Source organism: Apostichopus japonicus, chromosome 10 (assembly GCF_037975245.1).
Source record: "Apostichopus japonicus isolate 1M-3 chromosome 10, ASM3797524v1, whole genome shotgun sequence".
Lineage (NCBI taxonomy): Eukaryota > Metazoa > Echinodermata > Holothuroidea > Aspidochirotida > Stichopodidae > Apostichopus > Apostichopus japonicus.
In genome coordinates, this window is record NC_092570.1 from 19,419,345 (window position 1) to 19,444,238 (window position 24,894).

Sequence of the window (24,894 nt, forward strand, 5' to 3'; positions counted from 1 at the left end):
AGGCTGGCACTTAATTCCATAATAATTCCATAATAACAGTCCCAAGTAAACACAGGGACACATCTTTTTTCTTTCCTTTTCTTTTATTTCAATTATATAATTATCCTTTTATTTTGGGTAATTGGGTGTAAACTAAACCATCACCCCAAGTGTAACCATGTTATGATGAACAAGAGATAAGTTGGAGCAGCGTAACAGTGGGCCTGTGTGGTTAAACATCTTGATACTGTAGGATACAAGCAATCGGCACTTGAAGATGACTGAGATAAACGATTCAACGCTCCCTGCTCATTCAATGTACGGTCTATTCGAACCTCATTCGATAGATTCGTCAGTTTCTTCGCCGTTCTTGTTTTCATGACGCGAAGACAAAATCCTCTTGGCTTTGGGAAGTCAAATTAAAGCCCCACCTGTAGGCAGGGAGAACTATGATAATGGCACCTAACAGGAAGCAACTTAGAGCTCTAAACAGTTACTATGTTGCACTTTCTGTGTTGACATAACCCTGGTTACCATGTACACATTCCATTCCATGCTGCAAAGTTTTATTGGAGATCTTGGTTACAGCCCATTTTTTTTTGGACAACTGTGTCACCATGGTTACATCCTTTTCAATAGAGGTACTAATGAAGGCTACATTCTAATTATTATCTACTATGTAGCACAATGTTCCTTAACATTGGCTGGTTGGATGAACATTCTATGTAAAGTCTGCCTCACAGACCTTAACTGGTAATCAATCAATGGTCATATGGATTAATAATAATCCATTTCAATAATATCCAGTGTTACCCAAGTGAACTATAGCTAGCTACTTTACACTAAACCAACATGGCAGCTGGTTGCCATGCACATGATACTTGATATATACCAGACATTATGTACATTTAATCTTCAACATACTGCACTAGCATTACCAAAGGATTAAACCTTCCATTCAGATCAAGTAGTGAAACCACACAACTGGCATTCCAATCTTTTACTAGTACTAGAGTGACACGATATCAATGCAGATGTAATCAACTGCAGTACTGTACATATATACATATGCTGTACTCACTGTATGCCATGGTATGATCTTAACTTAACACTCACTATAGATTTAACAACAAGTGATATAACAGCCTTAGGGATTAGAATTGCTATTGCATGCAATGATGTTGAAAGAAATTAAAGAGTTCTCTGCCAAAACTCCCCAGTTGGTTGTTTCCTGTGAGTGTTAAAGGCAGTCTGCACACTACGACTAGTGATAATGCCTAGTATCTAGTGTAGGGCTTAAGTGTCTGTGTTCTTCCTGCTAGTGGAATGCTATATTAGTAAGGCTATAGATTCAAAACATTTATATTAGTTAACACTGTCATGTTTCTGTTCACTTTCATGAGACCCAAGTAGTATCATTCCCAAGCCAGGACTAAAACAGATTAAATAGGTCACATAATATATCAGTCATTCATTACTTGAGGTCTTGACCAAAGAATAAACTCAATATTAGTGTCATACAGTCTTTTACACTTTCCCAACGTTCAGTAAACATAGAATATGTTTTAAAGTAGACTGTGTCTTTTTGGGAAGCCATTGCCTGACCTCGATGTTTCAATCAAATCTTGAGATGTTTATGACCTCACGGTTACCATGACATTAATGGCCAATTGAACACACACCCGACGTACTATCGCATGGTTACATGCAGGTACTAATTTTGCGTTGTCATGTCACATGGCAGACAACACATGAGCCATGCCATCACACTCGAGTACACTTTATCTAACATGTACATAAACGTTACGCAAACAGAGGTTTCTCAGAGTTACGTAACATTGAAAAAGAAATTGTGTGTCTGTTAAATGACTGATTAGTCCTAACACCTCGATATTTCCTAGAAATGGGGAAACAACATATACGGTACCCTATTTCAACACATTCATTTACCATTCAGACACGCCCGACTGGCACTGCTACAGAATGCACGCTATTAGTTCAGTTTCACAAATCTTCCTACTTCATCACATGAGGTGCATTGAGTTGCTGTACATACACATGCAACATGTTCGCACACATGTTTCTCGAGACCTGGGCAGGACTTTTTGAACACACTTCTCTCTTCATTTTTTTCTCAAGCTTCAACATGTTAGAAAATTCCATTTTGCAACGCAAAATATGTTGCATTTGCAAAGTGGTTAATTAATGCGATTGTTAATGGCATTCCAACAGGCCTATGCCCTACCCACAACAGATTTAATGTCAAGTCTCTTAACATTGCCAGCTGTTTTTAACAAAATTTTACCAACTGTGCAAGGAGGTGGGCGGAGCCAAATCTGTCACATTTAACGAGAAGAATATGGGAAAAGAAACTTTAGAAAAGTATATATGATATCAACTGTACTCAATATAAATGAGTCACCTTTAAGGATAAACTGCCTCTCCAATCATTCAATCCTTCACAGATACTTTTACACATGACTGTTCTATTCACTGAACTTCCATCTTTTCTACCACAAGATTGATTCAAGCCAATGAAAACAATGCGTAAAATATGTGCGGTATTTACAAGTTCAGAAATGGAAAGGACAATCCAGTTGACCCACAAGTGAAACTATTTAGAATATTTAGCAATATTTAGTTAGTGTACTCTAGATTTTATTCCAAAATATGGAAAAACTGCTCAGTTAAGGCGGTACAAAGTTTAATCCAAGGAACAACAGGTGTTTCTAACAAATAGTTTACTAAAAAAAAAAAGTGAAGAAATATTGTTTTCTTCATAGTTCCTACCAAATAATGCAAACTACCATATATATATACCCTGTCACAACTGACTAGCCAGTGTGCAATAAATACAGTATGTTCTTTCATGCTCACATTTAGCATGCCAAGTTCTGTTGGCCTGTTAAATATGTGGTGCTGCATAATTGGTCAATTGACTTGGAATACAGGAAACCTGGTATATGATGCTACACTGAACACGCTTCAAGTTCAGGTTTGCCTTGTATTACCTTCATATAGCGTATGCAGCTCTAAGCAAGTTATTTCAACCGATCCTAACACCGATTCAACTGATCCTAACACAGAAAAGTTAATTATAATGCTTTCCTTTCAGCAAGTATTGATAACCCCCAATGATCACTTTCAAAGAAGCCATCATGAATACAACTTTGAATTTTTGAACTAAACCCTCCCTTTAAAGCATACAATGGGGGCTTAGGACAACCTCATGGACACTGTCCTTTAACTTGTAAATGTCTTTGAAAACTTCTTATCTGATTTACAAAAGGGATTAGGGACTTTAACTTTACAAGAGGTTAATTACACACTCTTTTGTAAGCACCCTTGATTGAGCTCTATTTGCACAATATGAATATCCTAGCCAAAGATCTTAAATAGCTTATAATGTCCAAGAATCCCTAGATGCCAGTTTGAGACATCAAATTGTCTGGAATGCAAACCTTCCATTGGCTGCCATCTATTTTCAGTTTCAATAGACATATATCAGCTTTTGAGAAATGAATCAGGCAAATACTAAGCTAAATGTGGAATAAAATTCCAGTACCGTATATCTTTTTTAAACATAATTAGACATGATTTTCCCAAACATAGACTGTCCCAAAAAATTCCAATCAAAATATAACATCAACTATCAGAGATGACAACTACCATTTCATGTTTTAGAATCTGGAGCTTATTTGTCAGAATGAGGGAAAGGAAATGTTATGGAATGTTTCACATGCCACATGGTGGTATACGTACAGTAGTAAACATCCACACGTAACTACCGTGAAGTGCACTATTCTAAATACATCTAAGCCTATTGCACACCTTATGGGATGTTGTCATACTGTACAAACACTTTTCATTACACATGCATGGAGCTGGAACTTACCATTCAGCAATATCTAAAGATGCATAAGTTCCAAACACCCCAAGCCACACACTTGAAATATAGGCATACCAAAACAAACATTTTCTAAGTTAGCAATCTGCAAATGGCCTGAATTTTTTGGTTAGCAGTATGGTCAACAAAATCATATGTTCACCTTTCCATTCACCCATTGGATGATGAAAGCTATGATCAAATATGTTCATGAAGAGTCCCATAGGCAAACCTCCTTTGGCCATTCCAGGACTCAAAAGAACAGGTTTAAGCAATCTTCCTAAATATATCATTATCAGCAGCAGCCATCGGCAAGCTAAGTTTTTGAACATAAAGTAGGCCTAGGGCTATCAATAACTCTTATTGTAAAGTTTTATAAATCTCTGTTACTTTACCTGAGTTATAATATTAGTAGCAATATCCCTAAGCCTGACCTAAAACAGTCTAATAAGCCTACCCTAGTGAATAACCCAGTGACAATGCATTACCCAAAGTAATTGCAGTCTGTCCAGCCTGTTACATTGGCCTAAGGCTGAGAGTATCAAGTTAAATCCTTCCGTAGGACTAACTTTCAAAATGTCATTTTCAAGAGTAACTTAAACTATAGTTAGCACTACTATCATAGACCTTAGCCAAAGCTAAGTGATTTCAAATAATTGTTACTTAATTCATAGTTTCCCTGACATACATTCTCACCAGCCACATGTGCAGTCACATAACATCAGTGCTCAACTCCCACATCACTGATCAAGTACTAGGCTGGTACTAGGCCTATCATGTCATTACCATCCAAATGACACAGACATAAGCCTAACTTAGTTTGGGCCTAGTAATATTTATACATGTAACCTAACCTATGCTTTTATGAGAAAATTTGGCTACCACTGCAAAAAATAGAGGCAATTCATACATTTGAAATACATCTTTTAGTACTAGAACATATAATCAAAATTACTTTAAGTTGGCACTGAATGTAAACATACTGAAGTGGTTTGTCTTACCCAGTGGAAACATCATCGTGTGTCTGATCACATTCACAGATGGTCGAGTTGGCTTAACTGCTGCAATGGTTGCAGTCTCCACCACCTGGATTTAAATGTCTACTGAGCCAACGGTATACACGTAATGGATAGGTAACTTAGGCAAGGCATTGGCAATACATTGATCACTAGTAACGGGCATAAACAGACAAATGTAACGTAGATATTACCTCCAACCCACAGGTTTGTGAGTGTGGCTGATGCTTCTGACATCTCAGGGAAATATTATCTCTTTTTCACCAGTTTTGAAGCTCATTGAAGCTTATGGAACCGGGAGAAATTCCTCGTCGGGTTGATGGAAACAAAGGGGTCGTTGCTGTACCCTGTGAGGAAACGAGGAGGTCATTCCGAGAGTTACGAAAATATGCATACATGTACGGAAGTGCCCAAGAGTGACGTCATATCATAACAAAGGCTAGGGACTATACGTGCAGCTTTAATGAAAAAATGTGACCCCGAATCAATCCTTTTGCCGTTTAATTTCTGGTCCTAATAATTTGTTAATTATTATTGAGGACTTTGGTTGCAATTTTGCCTCACTTGTTGGTTCATGAAGCTAATGTTTACATTTTGAAGTTCTAAAATTAATACTTCAAAAGAACATATCAAATTCGCAATTATTTGTCTAGATGTCTCTAAAAACAACATCATTCGCATAAAAGGAGTGCAATAATTGTGAGAATTATAATGCTACGTGGTGGCAACGTAAATAGTAAATTCATATATTTCGATGTCCATTAACTCCATTTTGACAATATATGATCGTTCCAGTAATGTTATTTTTAAAAGACGTACCGACTCTCTGTCACGTACGGTTACTGCACAGTTTTCAGGTCAAAATCGCACCATTCTCAAATCCATATTTCAGCACACTAACTTTGACAACTATTACAGCCGAAGAATACACACATTCAATCTAACAGATATCGGGTATCATATCTACAGAAAACCTATAAATGTAGAAACTGGAGTAAAAACTAGAAATTTAGAAGTTCAATATTACGGCCAGTAGTGCAAACGAAGCTTGGCGGTGTTGTCGTAGCACTAAGTTTGATTGGTTAATATACGGTCATGTGGTACGGCTTGACATCGTTGACCCGCGCGCGCTTGCGCACAAGGTATAACACAAATACTAATTCGAGGGCGTACCACAGAAATTTGTGGTATGAAACTTCAAAAGGATGCAATCATGGGACACAAATTTGACAGCCTCAAATTAGAAATTTACATTTTTATAGGGTAGGGACAATAGTAGCCAAAAATACATAGTAGCCAAATAAAATAAAATAAAAAATACGATGGTGTAATGGTGTGATACCAGTTAGAAGGTTACTCAGTGTACTACAGCAGATTTGCCAATTTTTCTATACCGCAACCCGTCAAATTTAGAGAATTTACTGGCTACATCAAGTTAATAAAGGCCCAAAACATTTTTTGCAATTTCCCCCCTGTAGCCTACAAGTTGGTCAGTTGGTTGCATTCTTTTACGATAGCGTGACTCTATGTAGGTTGCCGATGTAGATAGCTTTTCAAAAGTATGGGGAACAAAAGGCTTAAAGATAACTATGTGCCTATTAAATCTATTTTTAGTCAGTTAATGGGAATGAGATATTCCAATTTCCACACTGAGAAACTTTGTGAGAAACCACATTGTTCTCCAATTTTCCCCCGCCTTGCCCCCTCCCCTCTCTCCACCTCTCTCTCTCTTTCCCATCCCTTTTCTCTCATGGGGGGGGGGGGCGACCGCTCATCGCCCCCTGGCTACGAGCTTCAATGGAGAAAGTCGCTATACTCGTAGCTGATAACCCTGTGTGCTCTGATCGATACATCAATGTATAAATCACATTTAATCTATAAAAGGCTGTGTATATCTATATAATTGGAAGAAGCACCTTTTCAGTTTTATTTTTTACTTGCCGAATGAAAGTTACAATTTGGATAAGTTAAACAAAAAACAAAAGGTGGTATATCGATGGGATTTTGACAATTGTCCTTTCAATTGTCTTGTATGAGGTTCTCATTCGGTCTGGACTATATATATTCTTTCAACAGTACTTTTTTTTCTCGTTGTCTGTGAGTTATGATTTAAATAAATTTTGTATATGAAGCTCAGTTTCATCGACTTAGGGTTCATTCATTCAGCCACTACAAAACTTTCCATATTCCATCAGTTTTATTACATTAATCGGCTTAAAATCTGTATAGTCGTTGGCAACAATATTTCGGCTCATATTTCGGTTAGGCCTATATATAATGACTGATCAGTCTGTGTGAGTTCACACGTGCGATGTTGAAATTAAGTAACATGTCACGCTACAGCTTCCAATAACAGATTAACTTCGGATGATCGGTATAACGATGGTATAAAGTAATAAACTTGTCAATGATATAACAAGCATGGTAGCATGTTATCTCGGTGGGTAGCGTATGTGGCGAGGGGAAGGGATGGGGTGGGGGGGTGTAGCAACCACAGACTGGTATTGATTTGAGAATTCCCGTCAAGTACGGGTTAACGTCAACCGCGAAATGGTTAACTAAGCTTTTTAATGCATATTGAAATTTTCTTTTGATTTTTTTTGGCGTCCAATGTCATTTCCGGGGGGGGGGGGCAAGACATTTTACAGGGGCACCCACCCCCTGGTTACGCCACTACTCGTATGTAAGGATCGGGTGGAAGTTATATTGTGGTTAGTGGTTTTATTCAATAAGGTTCAATTGCAACTTGCAGTCTGACCAATCATATACTGGCGATAACTGAAAACATGTTTTTCAGAAAATTATGCAACTATCTCAAGGAAACACAGCTGTTGATGGGTCGAATGTGATGAGGTGTTTTCTGGGGTATGGGGTGGGGTTTTCTGAGTGTAGGGTAATTGCTTACGAAATTCCTTTTTAATTCAAATGTTCTTCTTGGTGCGTAAATAGCGCATGAATAACATCAAATGTGGGTGAAAGGGCTCAAAGAGTGTCCTAGACCAGCAAATTAAGTGCTGCAGCATGAGTCTGGGTTTCTGTGTTTAGTAGTTTTCTTTGTTTTTCATAAGTTTCTTGGTGGGTACCTGTGTACCTCCTAATCTCTCTTTTGATGAGAGTGAGATTTCCAACTAAATATTCTGTCCACTTTGAGAATTGCTTACGATACACCATTAGCATAATAAACTGCCATACGACCGACCTCTATCGGTAGCATGAACATATGGTTATACTTCATCAGTAAAACAGATCAAAATCTTTAGTAACTTATTCTTCTTTAGAATCTCAGGGTAACCTTGCAATTCCAAATTAAATGCGATCTGAGGCGAGATCTGGGACAAGTCGGGAAAGGTTGGGGAAAAAACAAAACATGACAGAGTAGATCAAAAGAAAGAAAGATGCAATTTGATTATCATCCTTCAACTCAATTTTATTCAACTTCCCAATAAATGCTACTGCTCTGAAAAATGAAAATCAAATATAGGGTTGACCTTGTTTTGAAAATAAAAGCCAGAAGAGAAAGCGAAATAGAAAACTTGTAGAGGACTGCTCAGGTGGAACCTACATATCAGCTAACATTTAAATGACACTTAAGATCTTGATAGAGGTTTAACACCACACAGCAATTAATAAGAATCATTGCAAAATCAGATTTTCCTAAGTCCATAACATAGATATAAACTTTGTTTTCCTCCTATATGGCATAATTTGATAACGTATTAACCTTTAAAATCCAAGAGACTAAAAAAAAAAATAGAATTATGTTCACTTTTCCTTATTTCTAACGACTTTCATGCGAAAACAAATATGTTTTCAGACATATTGCAGAAGAAAAACAGAAAAAGTCAATTTCCCTGTATCCAAATCTTCTTAAGAAATAAAGATGATATAAATTAGGATTGATAGCAAATTAAACTGATCTATGAACCATAATATATGTTGGTTGGAAAAAGGCAAACCAAGAAGAAGGGGGAACCAGGTGGGGGATTAAGGGGCGGATAGGGTGGAAAAAGGGATGATCTTAGTCCATGGCAAATTTGAGGTATTTTTTCAATTTTGGACATATAGTATGGGCAAGGCCTTATAGAATATCACTACATAAAATGCGACTGCTATAGTTCGCCATGTCCATGCCAATACTTGATTGTTTTGATATATCAATGAATTTAGGTTGTCTAAATATTGACATCAAACCCAAAGATGCGATTGAGTAGCAGCCGTAGTAACCTAAGCATTGACTACTGCCAATTTTAATCCGTTGCAAATCTTTCGTAAGATAACTTTGGCTAACATAAGTGATGAGAGTATTACTGAGCAAAAGCCTGGGTCGAAGTCTGTCATTATGTTTTCAAGAGTGGGATGAGAGAGGGGAGGGGGGGGGGAAGAGAAGGATGGGATAGAGGGAGGGGGTGGATCTATGTGATGTACCCATTCAGGAAGTTATGGGATAGAACTATTACGGTAAACCATTTTTTAAAACAGAGCTTCAAGCAAAAACTAGATTGTTTGATCTATAATCCTCATGACATATCGCAAAGGAAATGTAATAATATACTTCAAAGCAGGAAATGTGTCATATCAAACATGGGTTGCACTGCATTCTGGGAGATTGTAAGGTTACTTGAAATAAGATATATATTTAGCTTTATATGTAACTGCTTTTATTTTTGTCCTGAGCCTCCCGTATCGTATATATCGCCATTAACACATATTAACTTAATTAAGTGTGCTATAACATGTCACCTGAGAATTGTACTTTTTCTCCCTTTTTTCATGAGCAAAATTGACCCGTTGAAACTGTGAACTTTCCCACGATACAATAAAATAAGACTTCTCGTTGACACGATTCTTACGAGCAAATTGAAATCATTAAAATCAGTGTGTATCTAAATTTAGCAGAGAAACTACGATAGCCCTTAGGTACCATGTCGCAAACATATAAACTATGGTAGCCTGGTGGTAAAATGTTGCAAACCGATAAAAATGAATATATTATGGTATCCTGTTGGTACCGTGTTGCAATAGTGGCCCACCAGACATTAAAGATACTCATCAGCATCTGAGCCCTGCCCATGCAAAACAGAAACTGCTTAAAGATACACAGGTAGAGATATAGGACAGATAAACATAGCTGACACTCATTTGCAATCAATCCTTGTACCCATCTCGGACTGCCCCACACCCCCACCTTCTTCCCACAACCCGACCCCTAAAATGAGAAGCATCTGCAATTCAAACAGATAATTCTTTGATGTTAATCCACCTCCCAAAACATTTCTATCTTCTGGAGAAAAAAAAACACTGATGTTTTACAAATAATCAATTTTTTGACAACATTAGATGATAGAAGCTCTGAATTGATATTTAAAATCCTGCCAAATTTACATACATGTAGCTTTTGTTTTTCCAGATAAGTTGATAACACACACCAAATTGGCAATACACAGACCATGTATACATATAAAGCTATATTCACTCTTATTCCAAACTATGTATCTAAAACCTACAAGAAAGCTTTTTTCTTTTTTTCAAAATTATTAACACCAACTTCATAGAAAAAGAGTGTTCTTGGAAATCATCACCAAGTTTCATTGACCCCTGAGCAAGTAACGGTAATGTCCCCAATATTTTCTCACAGAGTAGTTAGAAATATTCCCGTTAAAATCTGTGCAGCATTTTTGATAATCAGCAGAAAATATTTAACAAATTTCTTTTCAGTCAGTTCATGCTTATACCTAAACGTCACCCTGAAATTAACGTTTTCCTATGAAATACGTTATAAGACGCATCGACCACACCAAACTTATTGAAAATGAATATCTATTGAAAGGATGTTAAAAGCAGCATGGACTACTATCTAGTTCCATAAAAGAAATATTACTATGAAAAATGTAAATAAGCAACTTTTTTTTACTTACTGTTTAAAATAGAGGCGTTTCATTGGCCATTTGTTTTTATGAATATTCATATCTTAAAATGTCAATAATTCTGATACCACAACATTATGTCCTTAATAACTCGAGTATTTGGTATTTCATGAAGTGTGAACGGAGAAATGAATAAAATAAAATGATTTTTTTAATGACTTTTTTTTTTAAATAGCATTGCCAAAATCTCAACCTAACATATTTAATTTATCATGGTTTCAACTTACCAGAAGATTCTTAAATGGTAAGATAAGCCAAGTAAAATCAAAGCAAATCTATTTATCGGTAAGAATCAAAGCAACTATTAAAAACAATAACCAAATTTTGCAATGCTGAATGTTGGCACATTTTGGACATCTTCTAACTAATCAGCGACATTTCGATTATTTACACTTTAAAAGCAAATTGTTTTCTAGCATATCAGCTAAGAAATAAATAAAAGAGTATTTCTTAACAAGTAAAGCTGTTCAACACTTTGTGCACAAACGATAGATATGTTTGTAAAAGACATGCACAAGTTGTGTATACGGGATAAAATCCACACGAAAACAAAAAGTTCTTTTTTCGTTTTTAAACTTACAAAGTGTTGAAGATATTCAAAGTCCCTGACGAAATTTGGTAGCCTTTTGTGACGGAGCTATCCAATTGGAAGACAAATTTTTGAATTATGTACGAAAAAATTGTCAGAAAATGACCAGAAGATACAGGCAGATTCGATGGGAATTTCTGGGGCTTTCATAAGATTAAATGTCTAATAAAAGTAAACCGACAAAGTTTTCACCTTTATGTGTAGTTGTTGGGGTGGAAGGTTGGGGGGGAGGGGTGTGGGACTCAATGCAATATTGAACAAAAGCTTCAAAACAGTGACTTTAATGATCATTGCAAGCTTTTTTTTTAAGGTTACTGTAACAAATAAGTGAACCTCTTGACCGTGTTGTTGAGAGTTCCGTTGAATTTCCTCTTTCAATTTCAATCACCGAGCACCTTCTTCACCAAATAATTTGAAATTTTAATGTCATTCCATGCAATACTTCGCTTTCACACAATAAATATCCGGTACATGTCATCAATACAGGTTTTCCCCTACAACTTTTTCACTCACTTTCAAATTCAGCTGAACGCAAGGTTGATTTTAGATGTTGCTATCCAATGGTATGAAACCTCCTAGACATCTTGCTTTACATAGACAAGGGTTAAACAGTACTTTAGTCAAACGTTGCCATAATAAATCCATCACCTCATTTGGACAACCAAGTTTGGCTTCTCGCCACCCTCAAAGGTGACAGACAAGCAACCATGTTTTTTGTAGAGAATTCTTTGCTTTGTAATTATCTACGCTCCTGTCCTCGCAAAAGGAAAGTGATAAAAGCGTCATTTTGATTATGAAATTCGACGGAACTTTCCAACGGTGAGGTCACAAATGGTTTCTAGACAGATGACTATATATATTGGTTACATACATTAAAGATCTCTCTAAATGCAAGCCAAATACAAATTGTAAAGAGCTAGAATGAGTTTGACTTGTAATTTCTGTCGTAACTGATGTTACCTGTAAAATATTATAGTTATATAGAGGTAGAGCACAGGTACTGAACAAAGACCTTACTATTAAAATTTTAATCTTTTTTTTTTTGGTATAAAGTAAAAAATTCAAAATTCAATCCACATAGACTCAAGACCACTGAGGTCAATAGAAACATAGAAAAATTCTGTCAACCTATTTGCATTTGCAAAAAAAAAAAAAACACCTATTAGTCAATGATATTATCATCTGTGGGTCTGGGCGATCACTTCTTGAAATGTATGCTACCTTATATCACATGACTGCTGCAAAAATACAAAACAATTTGAGTTATTCTTTTTATTCGTTGTGAAATATGTAAAGGGAAAACCTCGTAATTGTGCTACCATTCTGCTACATTTAATTTTACATGAAGACTAACTGAGTTTCATATTTATTTTGATGGCTAAGACAGTATTCTTTCATAAAATGTTGTGTCACAGTAATCTAATTGATTGGTTATTATACTGTACTTGTAAGTGTATTGTTTAACCCAACAGCATGCAGTGGCCCGCAGCATAATGATACAATAAATAAATTCAAATAAAAGATAATTTCATGTCTAATCCTAGTTGCTGTACCAAAATGTAACAAGTCAATATTCTATTCAGGATTTAATTGTTTTCATATTAAATGATTATTTCCTCTCCTTTAACCGGACTTGTACATCAACAAAGTCTTGACAAATTTCATGACTTGATATCTGATTTCTTCTCAGAACCAAATGTCTAAGAAAAAACTGTTCAATCACTGTAGAATTAAAAAATTATTTGAAACATATCTGGAACCATAAATCTACCTAACTTATAAAGAATACTTTTAAATACTGACATAGGATTAGTGGTATACATTTATATTGCAAAATTTTAAGGATACATAAAAAGATTTTTCTTCTGTTTATTACTCTCCTTTTTTTTGGCAGACAAATACATATACTATCAAAATTCATTTATCTACAAAAAAAAACAACTGAGCCAGGAATCTAAGGTTGACAAATGACATTGAAGCGAACCTGTCATATTGACAGAGTGGACGAGACAGCCGGCCAATCAAAACGCTGGATTGGTAAAAAAAACAAAAAACTGGCCAATCAGAATGGTACATAGTTTGGTGGGTACTTCACCAGCAGCCACTGTTCAGAATGTTTGGCTAAATGTTCCCAGCCAAGCTTCCTATAAACCTAACGGGTGAAATGAGAGACAAAAGACATATTTTTGATGAGAGATTGACATATACAATACAATAGCGCATGATAGTTACACGAAACAAAGTTATCTAGAAACTGAGACGACCTCCGTAGTTGCGATTCAAAGACTTGATAAACTTTCCGACGACTGAGAAAAATTCCTGCCAATCACCTCAATATTTTAAGACTGCTGTTGACATGAATCCATCACAGTGAAGTATTGGGGAAAAGCTTATAAAAAAATTAAAAAATGGTGAAGGATTTTGTAATTCCTTAATTGTTAGATTGGTTTTGTTCATATGCCTTCATAGTCCATGAAATATACACCAGTCTCCTTACAGCTAACTACATTTTCTTTCTTACAAGAGCTTGCAGTTAAACCCCTTACCTGGATTATCTTGAGCTCCATATCCTTTGTTGGTTTAGAATCATCATTGAGTCGTAACAGATATTTTAATTGCCTGCCTTGGTGACCTAGTACTTCTGCATGCTTGATGCTAAAGGGCAGTACCTAGAGAATGTGAGCAAAATAAAAATAACATAGTAAGCAAAAGATTTAAATAAATATGATTAATCCATCTTATAAATGTGAAATGTGTTAGCTTTTACTAATCTTAAAATAGTAAACATGGTACATGCTCACACCTCCACCTACTTGGAACGCCAACCGACTGGGCTTATGTGGTACATAGGTGTGACTCCAAAGTATTGTAAAATAACCCAACAATCACTCAACAGTGTCTAATTTGTAAAACCTGACCCGCCCCCCCCCCCCATAAAATGACAAATTCCATATAGTTTCAGACTATTGTCCATACTTCTTGATGAAATAGAACTAGAGCCCTAGTGTTGTCCCAAGTGGTTTACGGCATTGGCCAACTATCATTCAAGACTTTGTAGTTATCATTAGACCTATTTTAATTAAACCAACAGCAAGGCCGCTACCTGCATATCTTTGCAGAAATGACATTGCTCTACTGCTGTCATAAATATAATATTTCCACACATGACTTGTTGTATCTTACAGTATGATCTGTGCATATTCAACGTACATTTACCTACATGTTATTACTATATGTGATTCAACAGCAAAGCCATTACCCGCATATATTGGCAGAAATGACACAGCTCTAAGGAAAGCTTGTAAACTGCACTATTTCCACGCATGAATGAGGCCTTTTATAACATAGAAATGCCTGAGGCTGTGGTAACATCGAAATTGGATAGGCTTTGTGTTACATTCAAATATATAGTGGCTTTGCTAAATTCACAGAAATGCACATGTACACATATAACAAATATATGTATATATTTTGCGGTCTTCTCTGTCCTATTTGTATTTTGTTTTTATTTGTTCATATTTTCTTTGTTCAGCGCTTAGGAACTCTTTTGTATTTTGCGCTTTATAAATTGTATTATTATTATTATTATATATATATAAATATATATACATATACATATATATATTTATATATATATATATATATATATATATATATATATGATGCAAATTTCTATCGCAAGGTGGGCTAATTGGGGTTACAGCATTTTCAAATTTTATTGCAACCTAGTATTTTGTGTAAATTAGAGGCAACTAGCACGGTTCTTTGAAAAAGCTTGTAATTCGGTTATTTCAACACGTGGCGTAACATGATTCAAAACACAAGTAATATCTAGTGGCATTATCTGCACTGTCAAATTCGCATGTACATAGGTCACACTACAATGATTCAAGTTTCCACTGTACGGTGAGCTGGATGGTGAGCTGGTGAAGGTACAGCATTTTAAACTTTTGAGTATTTTGTCAAATTTGTTGCTACTTGGTATAAATTATACATCACCCAACAATAACACAATTATTGTAGAGTTAATATTCCTTACTTAATAATAATATATAAGTTGGACTGCCTTCTCAATGTAAACTTCATGTTCTGGTATACAAACCATACGACTGGAAATAAAATAAACAAAAAATCCACGAAAAGGCAAGATATTTGAAAATGTCAATATTTTCAGAAAGATCAAGAAATTAGGGACTTTACCTTCTTCTCCTCAGGGTCTGCCCATTTCAGCAATTCATTGTACGTCTGTGTGACTTTCTGCATCAGGTTTGCTTCTTCATCTTCCGAGAGAGACTTCTCCTCCGCAGATCTGTTGGTGAGTATCTGATCTGAGACGGCACAGCCCACCAGACACAGTGCCGAGACCAGGTGGAGCTTTTGCTTGTCCATTTCTCTGAGAGGTGAAGAAATACGCAATCAAGATTAATAAAAAAAAAAATAATCATAAACAACAACAAAAGAAATAAATGAATAAAATACATGAATGAAGACAGTCATTGACACATCCATGATATCGTACAATTAAACCCATAAATTCTACTCCACAGACATGGTATCGGTATTCTAGCTTCTGACAGTATTTATCCCATGGAAGCAGAAATGATGGACAACATAGAATTTTGGTAAACAATTCTCATTATATATTAAGATGTATATATATTCATTTAATTCATTAATATTGAATTTTGAGCAATAAATGAGCATTTAACTATCTTAGTTCAAAATGGCCAGAGCCTTGCTGCAATTGGTCATTAACACTCCATAATATGTGTGGATCTCCAATGCCATTGCAGAAAACCCAATTATTATGCTACATATAGTACCTGTTTCTTATGCTAACATGTCAATATAACATCTTGGGGGGGGATATCTTTTTCTTACCAAGTTCAGGTATCTTTTACACAAAATACTCAAGAATGCCTGAATATGAATATTCATACATGCAGACCTCCTTGGATCTTGATTGGCCTCTTGATTCAATCATTGTCAGAATATTGATTTGAACATTCAATGCCCAAGTGAAAAGATATATGAAACCAAACAAAACAGCACATCTACCCCAAATACACCAGCAACAATCATGACAACACACACACATCACAAGTTATCTAGTGTGTGTTTCGTCGGTTTTCTTGTGAATCATAATTGACTGAATACTTACGATTTGATAGACTGATGATCTGATCTGGCGTCTTGCCTGATAGCCAAGAATGTTCCTAGAGCAGTCGTATCGATCAGGGAAAGAACCTTGTCAGCCTGTTCGACTATTTCTGACAAGATGGTGCTTCGATTCTGGAGCGTAATGGATGAACGTAAATATATTAAAATATTACCCATTACTAGGGTGCGACTAGTGCTGTACAACAATTTAAAAGCAGGTTTTGGTATTTGGTTTGTTACTTGACCTCACATTCAATGTACCCCAGGTATTGTGTACTATTCCACATGGTGTTTAACATTCAGATGCCTCAGGATTTGTCTAACACTGAAGTAGTTGAGGTTTGGTATAACACTCAGCTGACAGAAGCTTTTATGTTACAGTGATACATCTGAGGCTTTTGTAACCTACAAATTATGAAGGTTTGACCTGATTTAAGCATTGAAAATACCACAAGTCTGGGCATGACAGTCACATGCCTGTAGTCTTGTGCAACGTTCAAATACTGGGACTTTGCATTGTCGGCAAATGGCAGGTCTGGTGTAACATGCTATGGTTAACAATAGGTATGCTATTGTTATATTGATTTTAATTGTGATATGTAACTTTAATAGTACCTTGAAGAATTAGTTACAGTGAGATAGTTTGACCCTGTGAAACCTTTTCACTTCACCGAATGTTAGTAATTGCTCAAACTTGGCGACTCTCCCTCTCCGATTATTAGCCAACAAATCCTAATAACTACAACATTAATTAACACATTTCTGCTTTTCCATGATTGTGTCCATTGGCACTTTGTCAACATTTACAATCACTCCCGTACAAGCACATGTTACACAATGATTTAACGACGCTTTTCACAACGGTCGATTTACTTTCATGTTTGTTTAGCTTGGAAAACTGACTATGTAATGAAGATGTATTAATAAATCGATGTGTGCTTTCAATGTAGGCTGCTTTGAGTAAATCTCCTCTCACCTTGGATGCTTCCTTGGCATTAAGTTGTGCGACTTGCAGAGGTAGATGATCAGCGTACTGTTCCGTTAATTCATTGTAGAGATCGTCGCCTTCTAATCTGTTGACAATGTAAAACAAGAGCCCAAGGGCACTGTGGTTCCTTGCTTGGGGTATATGACAATACACATAATATTATCAAGCAAGATTGGGCTGAAATAGTCCAAGTAATTGTGGTCCTACATGTTCCCATAAAGTAACCAACACTATAGCCAACACTTCTGTGATCACAAAATGTGATCTGATTTTTTATCAAAAGGCACTTTTGAGATCTAAATATGGCGTCGAAAATGTAAGAAATATAAGAGACCTTCAAGCGTGTCAACAGATATGATAACAATGGTGACCTCAGATGACATGACCTTTAAGTTTCAAAATGTTCCACCACCCCATTCACATCTTGTCCCAAAATATCAACCATGTCACACCTTGGCATTGAGATTTAATTGCATTAAATGTCAAAAAATTAACTTTGAACTTGTATGTAACTTCACACACAAAGGTCACCCGGAGGTCAACCAATTGACATTTTTGATCGGTGAGACCTAAATAGAGCATGACTGTAAAAATTCAAACATTTTTTCGTTGCCCATTTTCTCCCCCCCATAATACTACTTTTTTAACATTAGCTGACCTTTGGTGACCTTGGGATCACATGACTGTTAAGTTTGAAAATATACCCCTATACCATTTGCAACTTGTCCAAAAAAATCAACCTTGTCACGCCTTGGCACTGGGATTTATTGTATTAAATGTCTGAAAATTAACTTTGACCTCAAATAACTTTGCACACGAAGGTCAAATGGGGGTCAACCCATTGACATTTATGATCAGAAGGTACCTTTAACATCTGAAAATAGCATCGAAACTGTAAAAATCCACAAAACACGAAAAGGTCACCAGAGGTCAAATTGAGGTTAAGGGTTACCCAGATGCGGGTCGACAATTGGATTACATTGAAGCAACTCCCAACCCTAACGGACAATTTGTTCTCAAGTTGTCGCAAAAATACTAGTTTTTATCATTAATTGACCTTTGGTGACCTTGTATCACATGACCGTTAAGTTTGAAAATATTCCCCTATACCATTTGCAACTACTCCAAAAATATCAACCTTGTCACACCTTGGAACTGGGAGTTATTGCATTAAATTTCTGAAAATTAACTTTGACCTTATATAACTTCGCACACGAAGGTCACACAGGGGTCAACCTATTGACATTTATGATCAGAAGGTACCTTTAACATCTGAAAATAGCATCGAAACTGTAAAAAATCCACAAAACACGAAAAGGTCACCCGAGGTCAAATTGAGGTCAAGGGTCACCCAGATGCGGGTCGACAATTGGATTTCATTGAAACAACTCCCAACTCTAACGGACAATTTGTTCTCAAGTTGTCGCAAAAATACTAGTTTTTATCATTAATTGACCTTTGGTGACCTTGTATCACATAATGGTTAAGTTTGAAAATATTCCCCTATACCATTTGCAACTACTCCAAAAATATCAACCTTGTCACACCTTGGAACTGGGAGTTATTGCATTAAATGTCTGAAAATTAACTTTGACCTCATATAACTTCGCACACGAAGGTCACACGGGGGTCAACCCATTGACATTTATGATCAGAAGTTACCTTTAACATCTGAAAATAGCATCGAAACTGTAAAATTCCACAAAACACTAAAAAGGTCACCAGAGGTCAAATTGAGGTCAAGGGTCACCCACATGCGGGTCGACAATTGGATTACATTGAAGCAACTCCCAACCCTAACGGACAATTCGTTCTCAAGTTATCACAAAAATACTAGTTTTTTATCATTAATTGACCTTTGGTGACCTCGGATCACATGACCGTTATGTTTGAAAATATTCCCCCATACCATTTGCAACTTGTCTCAAAATATCAACTGTGTAACACCTTGGCACTGGGAGTTATTACACTAAATGTCTGAAAATTAACTTTGACCTCATATAACTTAACATACAAAGGTCACCTTGGGTCAACTTATGGACATTTTTGATTGATGAGACCTAAATTAGAGCATCAAACTATAAAAAATCAAACATTTTTTCTTTGCCCATTTTCTACCCCCAAAATACTAGTTTTTTGACATTAATTGACCTTTGGTGACCTCGGATCACATGACCGTTAAGTTTGAAAATATTCCCCTATACCATTTGCAACTTGTCCAAAAATATTAACCGTGTCACACCTTGGAACTGGGAGTTGTTGCATTAAATGTCTGAAAATTAACTTTGACCTCGTATAACTTCGCACACGAAGGTCACACGGGTGTCAACCAATTGACATTTTTGATCGGAAGGTACCTTTGATATCCAAATCTAGCATCAAAACCAAACATTTTCTTTTTTGCTCGTTTCCTCCCAAAATAAGCACATTTTTTCTAATGTGACCTTTGACCTTTTGACCTTGGTTGCAGATGTAGTTTAATCTCCTCATTCCAAAAAACAAAACGAAAAGTCTGTACAACCATCCTAACTCCGACCGAAAAACTTTGACCCCATATAACTTCGCACATAAAGGTCACACAGGGTCAACCTATTGACATTTATGATCAGAAGGTACCTTTGACATCTGAAAATAGCATCGAAACTGTAAAAATCCCAAAAACACGAAAAGGTCACCAGAGGTCAAATTGAGGTCAAGGGTCACCAAGATGCGGGTCGACAATTGGATGACATTGAGGCAACTCCCAACCCAAACGGACAATTCGTTCTCAAGTTATCGCAAAAATACTAGTTTTTTATCATTAATTGACCTTTGGTGACCTCGGATCACATGACCATTAAGTTTGAAAATGTTCCCCTAACCAGTTCACAACTTGTCCCAAAATATCAACCTTGTCACACATTTGCACTGGGAGTTATTGCAGTTTTAATATTTTCTGTTTTTGGACCATAACTGACCTTTGGTGACCTTTGTCAGCACCAAAAACAATAGGGCACACCTTCTCCATATGGCGGATCTATAGTCAAAGTTTGGCCTCAATCCAACATTCCCTTATTGAGATAGAGCGTACCCAAGCAAGTGTCACAGACGCACACACACACACACATACACACATACACACACACACACACACACGCCAACCTGACTGCATAGGTTCCTTTTGCTAAAGCAAGGAACCAAAAACCGACATTTATAATCTGGTTTATTAACACTTACAATGCAAGTAATTAAAACAGCTTTTACCAAACCTTTAACTGCAGTTATTTGTTCTTACACCATTATGCAGTGGTTTCCAACCTGGGGGGTCATTATTCCCCAAGGTGGAAAGGGGATAGGGGGTGGAGGGGTTTTAGTAACTGATTTAGGCCAGTGTGAACTGTTTTCCCTATCGTGCTTAATGATTGCTTTTACAATACATAAATAAGACACAGTGAGGATGAGAAGGGGTGGGGGAGGGGGGTGTATTGGGCCAGATAGGAGAGTGCCTTTGGGTAGTGGCTGCAAATTAGGTTGGTGACCACTGCTAGAATGTAATTCTGGCTATTAAATAATTCTGTGTACCTGGGCCTAGACTAGTTCACATCCAAAACTGAGATCAAAATTGTTGCTTTTTTGTGAATATATTGATATTGAAGTCTATATAAATATCTCTTTGCACCTTACGGCACAACAAAATGGTTTATAGCATTTTTGTAAAAATAATGCAAGTTACTTAAAGAAAAACCCAGATTGTTTGTGTTGTATCATTTTATTAATGAAATGCACAACATATATTTTAACATCATATATACACTATTCCATTTCAATTTTCAAGCTTATTCAATGTTTTGTATCAGACACAGCGACATGTACAGCACTCTCAAAGGAATGCTCTTTAAATATGAAAATGACATAAAAATGACTTTCTTTTTCCGCACTGTTTGATCATCTTATTCTTTGTCACCAAAATTCTTACTTTGAAATCCAGAAAATCTTGAGATCTCTGAGAGCCTCCTTAAATTCTTCCTCTTTGGTTTTGTCCTTGTTTTTGTCCGCTTTTGTGGTGTGGGTTTTGTGCGGGGATTGCGTAAGCACATACGTGAACGGATACGTATCCTGAAAGACAGATTGAAAACTGATTAATCAACTCTCTGAAAAAGTATCTATATAGGATATTTATAGGCGGAACTACGGCGGAACTACTTCTGACTAAGGTTCTGTTACATCTAAAGTCTTGAAGAAAGAAAAAAAAACAGAATAAAGGAGAGAGACTATTTTACTTTACGGTATTGAAAACAAGTGACACTTAATATGTGCGTGGGAACATGAGATCTAGGGAAAGAATGTAAGAATGTTCTCTAGCTGAAGTTGCACATTTCATAGATTGCAATTTGATTTCATAAAATGTACCAAAGGTATCGACAACCATAAGAACAAAATATGACAGAAATTGCACACGTAGCCATATTAAACCGTGTATATATTAAGGCTATTCAATTTACCCTTCTGTACATTTGAAAGACAAACCCTCATATTTGTGATTATGAACCATGATTCAAGTGGTGGAGACCACAAGCCTTTAGTTTTCTGTCTTTTCTCTTCATTCTGAGAATGGTCTGAAAGGTTTATTGTATTTGCTGGACATTCTCTAGACTGCAAATGACTAGTATAATATTTTTTTGTGTCGACTGCTTCGTAGTATCTTGAATGAAGACACTGCACGACCAATCGTTGCCAACCGTATGATTACATTACACCTAACCATGGCAATTTTTCAATTCGCCAACAGAAGACTCCACAGGATTTGCATTTTCGCATGTAGAATATCCTCTGAGCATTTTTGTTTACATCAGCACACACGGTTCAATGTTTACAATACACATAGGGCATCCTCAAACACAAGCACGATTAGTAAGTACTGTATAAGATAGTATCCAGAAAATGATATGACAATAGGCTATTCATCTAGCACTGCCGATGAAATGATTTAATAACAATAGGAGATAACAATAGGATATTCTTCAAATTTATTTGGTGAAATAATGACAAATTATTCTTGCAGCTAATTTTATGAGATGTCAATAGGTTTCTCTACTGCATTTTTTCAGATGACAAATGACTTTTCTTCTATGTTTGCTAAGTAACAATAGGCTAGTCTTCTTGCATATTTTATGAGAAGACAATAGGCTATTGTTCAAGTACAGTTGGTGACATGACAATAGCTTTGTTATTCTACTGTATTTATGAGATGTTCATAGGTCATTGTTATCAGTGCATTTTCCTACAAGTTACTTAAAAATATGCAATAATATTAAATACCATTCTCAACAGCATTTTCAAATCTCCCACATGCATGATAAAATGAAGTTCCAAAATTTATTCATCAAAGTTGAAGACAAATATGCAGATTAAATGTGAGGCAGAAAACTTTGTTAAATGAAAATAATTAGTACTTGGGTATGTTGCCTTCTCATTACATCTTCACTTTCTGTTTATTAGATCATGTAAAATAATGCTTTCTTATTTCAAACAATACCTTAGAAAATGGTACAGTATGTAACAGTGTTAACTTTCAGTCAGTTGGATGCTTACCACGCCTTTGCAGGTAGGAAGTTATGAATATGCATACAATCTGACACTGTATAAATACAAAAGCTAGTTCATTTGCATATCAACAAAAAACCTTAACTCACTGCATGAAGATTGGATGGGCATGAAATGCTCTGATAAGCCTGTTTCTCTTGATAAGAGGGAGATGGGTTAATTCGGCTTTTTTACCGATTGAATTATGAATATTCATAAATCCCAATGAATAACACCTCAACAGCAAGCAAATAGATCAGTAATGAACAGGCAACAACCCCCTAGGCAAACTCACTGCTTTGAAGCCCTTGTTTCTCTTGGCATCAACAGACTCTGACATGTGACCTGTCAGGTGACCCCCCATAACTTTGACCTAGAAGAGGGCAAAGGTCAGAACCATATATTGTCAGTGCCAAGAGAAACGTGAAATTGTGACAATCCGGGTGAGGGAGGAGAGGAATGTTTCAAACAAAAAATATGGGGAAATTCCAAGAAAGGAAAAAGAATATTTCAACATAGAAACATAAAAATGTCGGAATGAAAGGACACAAACCCATTGAGACAACAATACAAATAAAGTGATCACATTTTCAGGAAGACCACTTTTTAGTAATAATCACAAGTGTGGTGTTTATATTACTAACGTCTGTCTCGGCCTTTAAAAAGAGAACTTTGTTGGCATTTTAAGGACTTTTCTTCCTGCAACCTCCTCCTCACCTACCCACACCATCATCAACCTATCTAAACAACATAGAGCAATAACCACTCATGCACTAACCAGCTATTACAAGAACATCATTACCATCAACCAATCTGTAAGTCTGCTTCAACCAATCATTAATCACCAATATATAAATATATATATAAATCATCAAATGTGTACCAACCAATCACCACTAATAAACACCACTCTACAATCAATCGATCAATCAATCAACTCTGTACTACTACATCATCCAATCGTATCAAGAAATGATACACCATTGTATCATCAATAAATGCATCAACCATTCAGTATCAAGAGATTATGAAATTACAATCCATTTTATCGACCCTTCAGCATTTAAGAGCGGCCAAACATGACCAACGTCTTTCAATAGATTTACCATCAGGCATCATAACTAATTAACTAATTGCTATAGCAATGTCCTCTGTCTATCAACAACCCAACCAATCAGCCAACATACTTGAGCAAATCAAGCATGCAAGTCCAACATTTCACTCAACCATCAAGTACTAACATTAACTTCTGTATTCAGCTTTTCAGGTCCACCATTTCTCATCCCAATATTAATTCATACAATCGTCATGTATGCGTCAGCTAGTTAATTCCAGCATCTCACCTAATGATCACTTATGGAGTTATAATTGCTTTTTGACAACATAAACAGGGCCTAACAGGCCAATCATCACTGTTGTGTGTCACCTACTCAGAGCTGCATATCCTCACCAAATGTCTACCACTAAATAAACCAACCAACCATCACTCAAACTCATTAATTCTCCCACTCACCACTTCTAATCAAGACATTGTACTATTTATTCTAAATCACCATTGCTTCACCTAATCATTGCTTTTAAGCCTACCAGTCATTACTTGTTCATCAGATCCATTACTTCACTCAATCACCATGACTTAGTTAAACCAATAATCTCCCCCCTTCTGTAACAACCGACACCTGCTGAAGGTGTATTACCTGTCCACCAGCAGACTAGCAGTGATTATGTATTCCTACTTGTATTCTAGCAGCAGTTGCTTGTACTTTCATCGCACTTTGCGGATTTTGCTA

The 24,894-nt window shown here is 36.2% G+C and overlaps 2 protein-coding genes across 5 annotated transcripts in view; both read right to left on the bottom strand.

The window, feature by feature from the left end:
- The window catches only part of LOC139974772 (transcription factor Dp-1-like), a 52,297-nt gene extending 46,975 nt beyond the window's left edge, over window positions 1-5,322 (bottom strand). Inside the window, exon 1 of one of the 2 annotated variants that reach the window (XM_071982185.1) lies at window positions 5,076-5,322. In XM_071982185.1, the coding sequence (XP_071838286.1) occupies window positions 5,076-5,118 (43 nt within the window). In that variant the 5' untranslated portion in view covers window positions 5,119-5,322. Of the gene's footprint in view, window positions 1-4,866; window positions 5,037-5,075 lie in introns of those variants that run through there. The other variant, XM_071982186.1, reaches the window with a different exon arrangement.
- A 2,960-nt stretch (window positions 5,323-8,282) lies between these two features.
- The window catches only part of LOC139975299 (tripeptidyl-peptidase 2-like), a 46,059-nt gene continuing 29,447 nt past the window's right edge, over window positions 8,283-24,894 (bottom strand). For 2 of the 3 annotated variants that reach the window (XM_071983118.1, XM_071983121.1), the window contains 7 exons: window positions 23,400-23,477; window positions 21,498-21,637; window positions 17,531-17,627; window positions 16,556-16,686; window positions 15,595-15,787; window positions 13,941-14,063; window positions 8,283-13,546 (listed from right to left, as the gene is read on the bottom strand). In XM_071983118.1, coding sequence (XP_071839219.1) covers window positions 13,457-13,546; window positions 13,941-14,063; window positions 15,595-15,787; window positions 16,556-16,686; window positions 17,531-17,627; window positions 21,498-21,637; window positions 23,400-23,477 — 852 coding nt within the window. In that variant the 3' untranslated portion in view covers window positions 8,283-13,456. The remainder of the gene's footprint in view (window positions 13,547-13,940; window positions 14,064-15,594; window positions 15,788-16,555; window positions 16,687-17,530; window positions 17,628-21,497; window positions 21,638-23,399; window positions 23,478-24,894) is intronic. The other variant, XM_071983119.1, reaches the window with a different exon arrangement.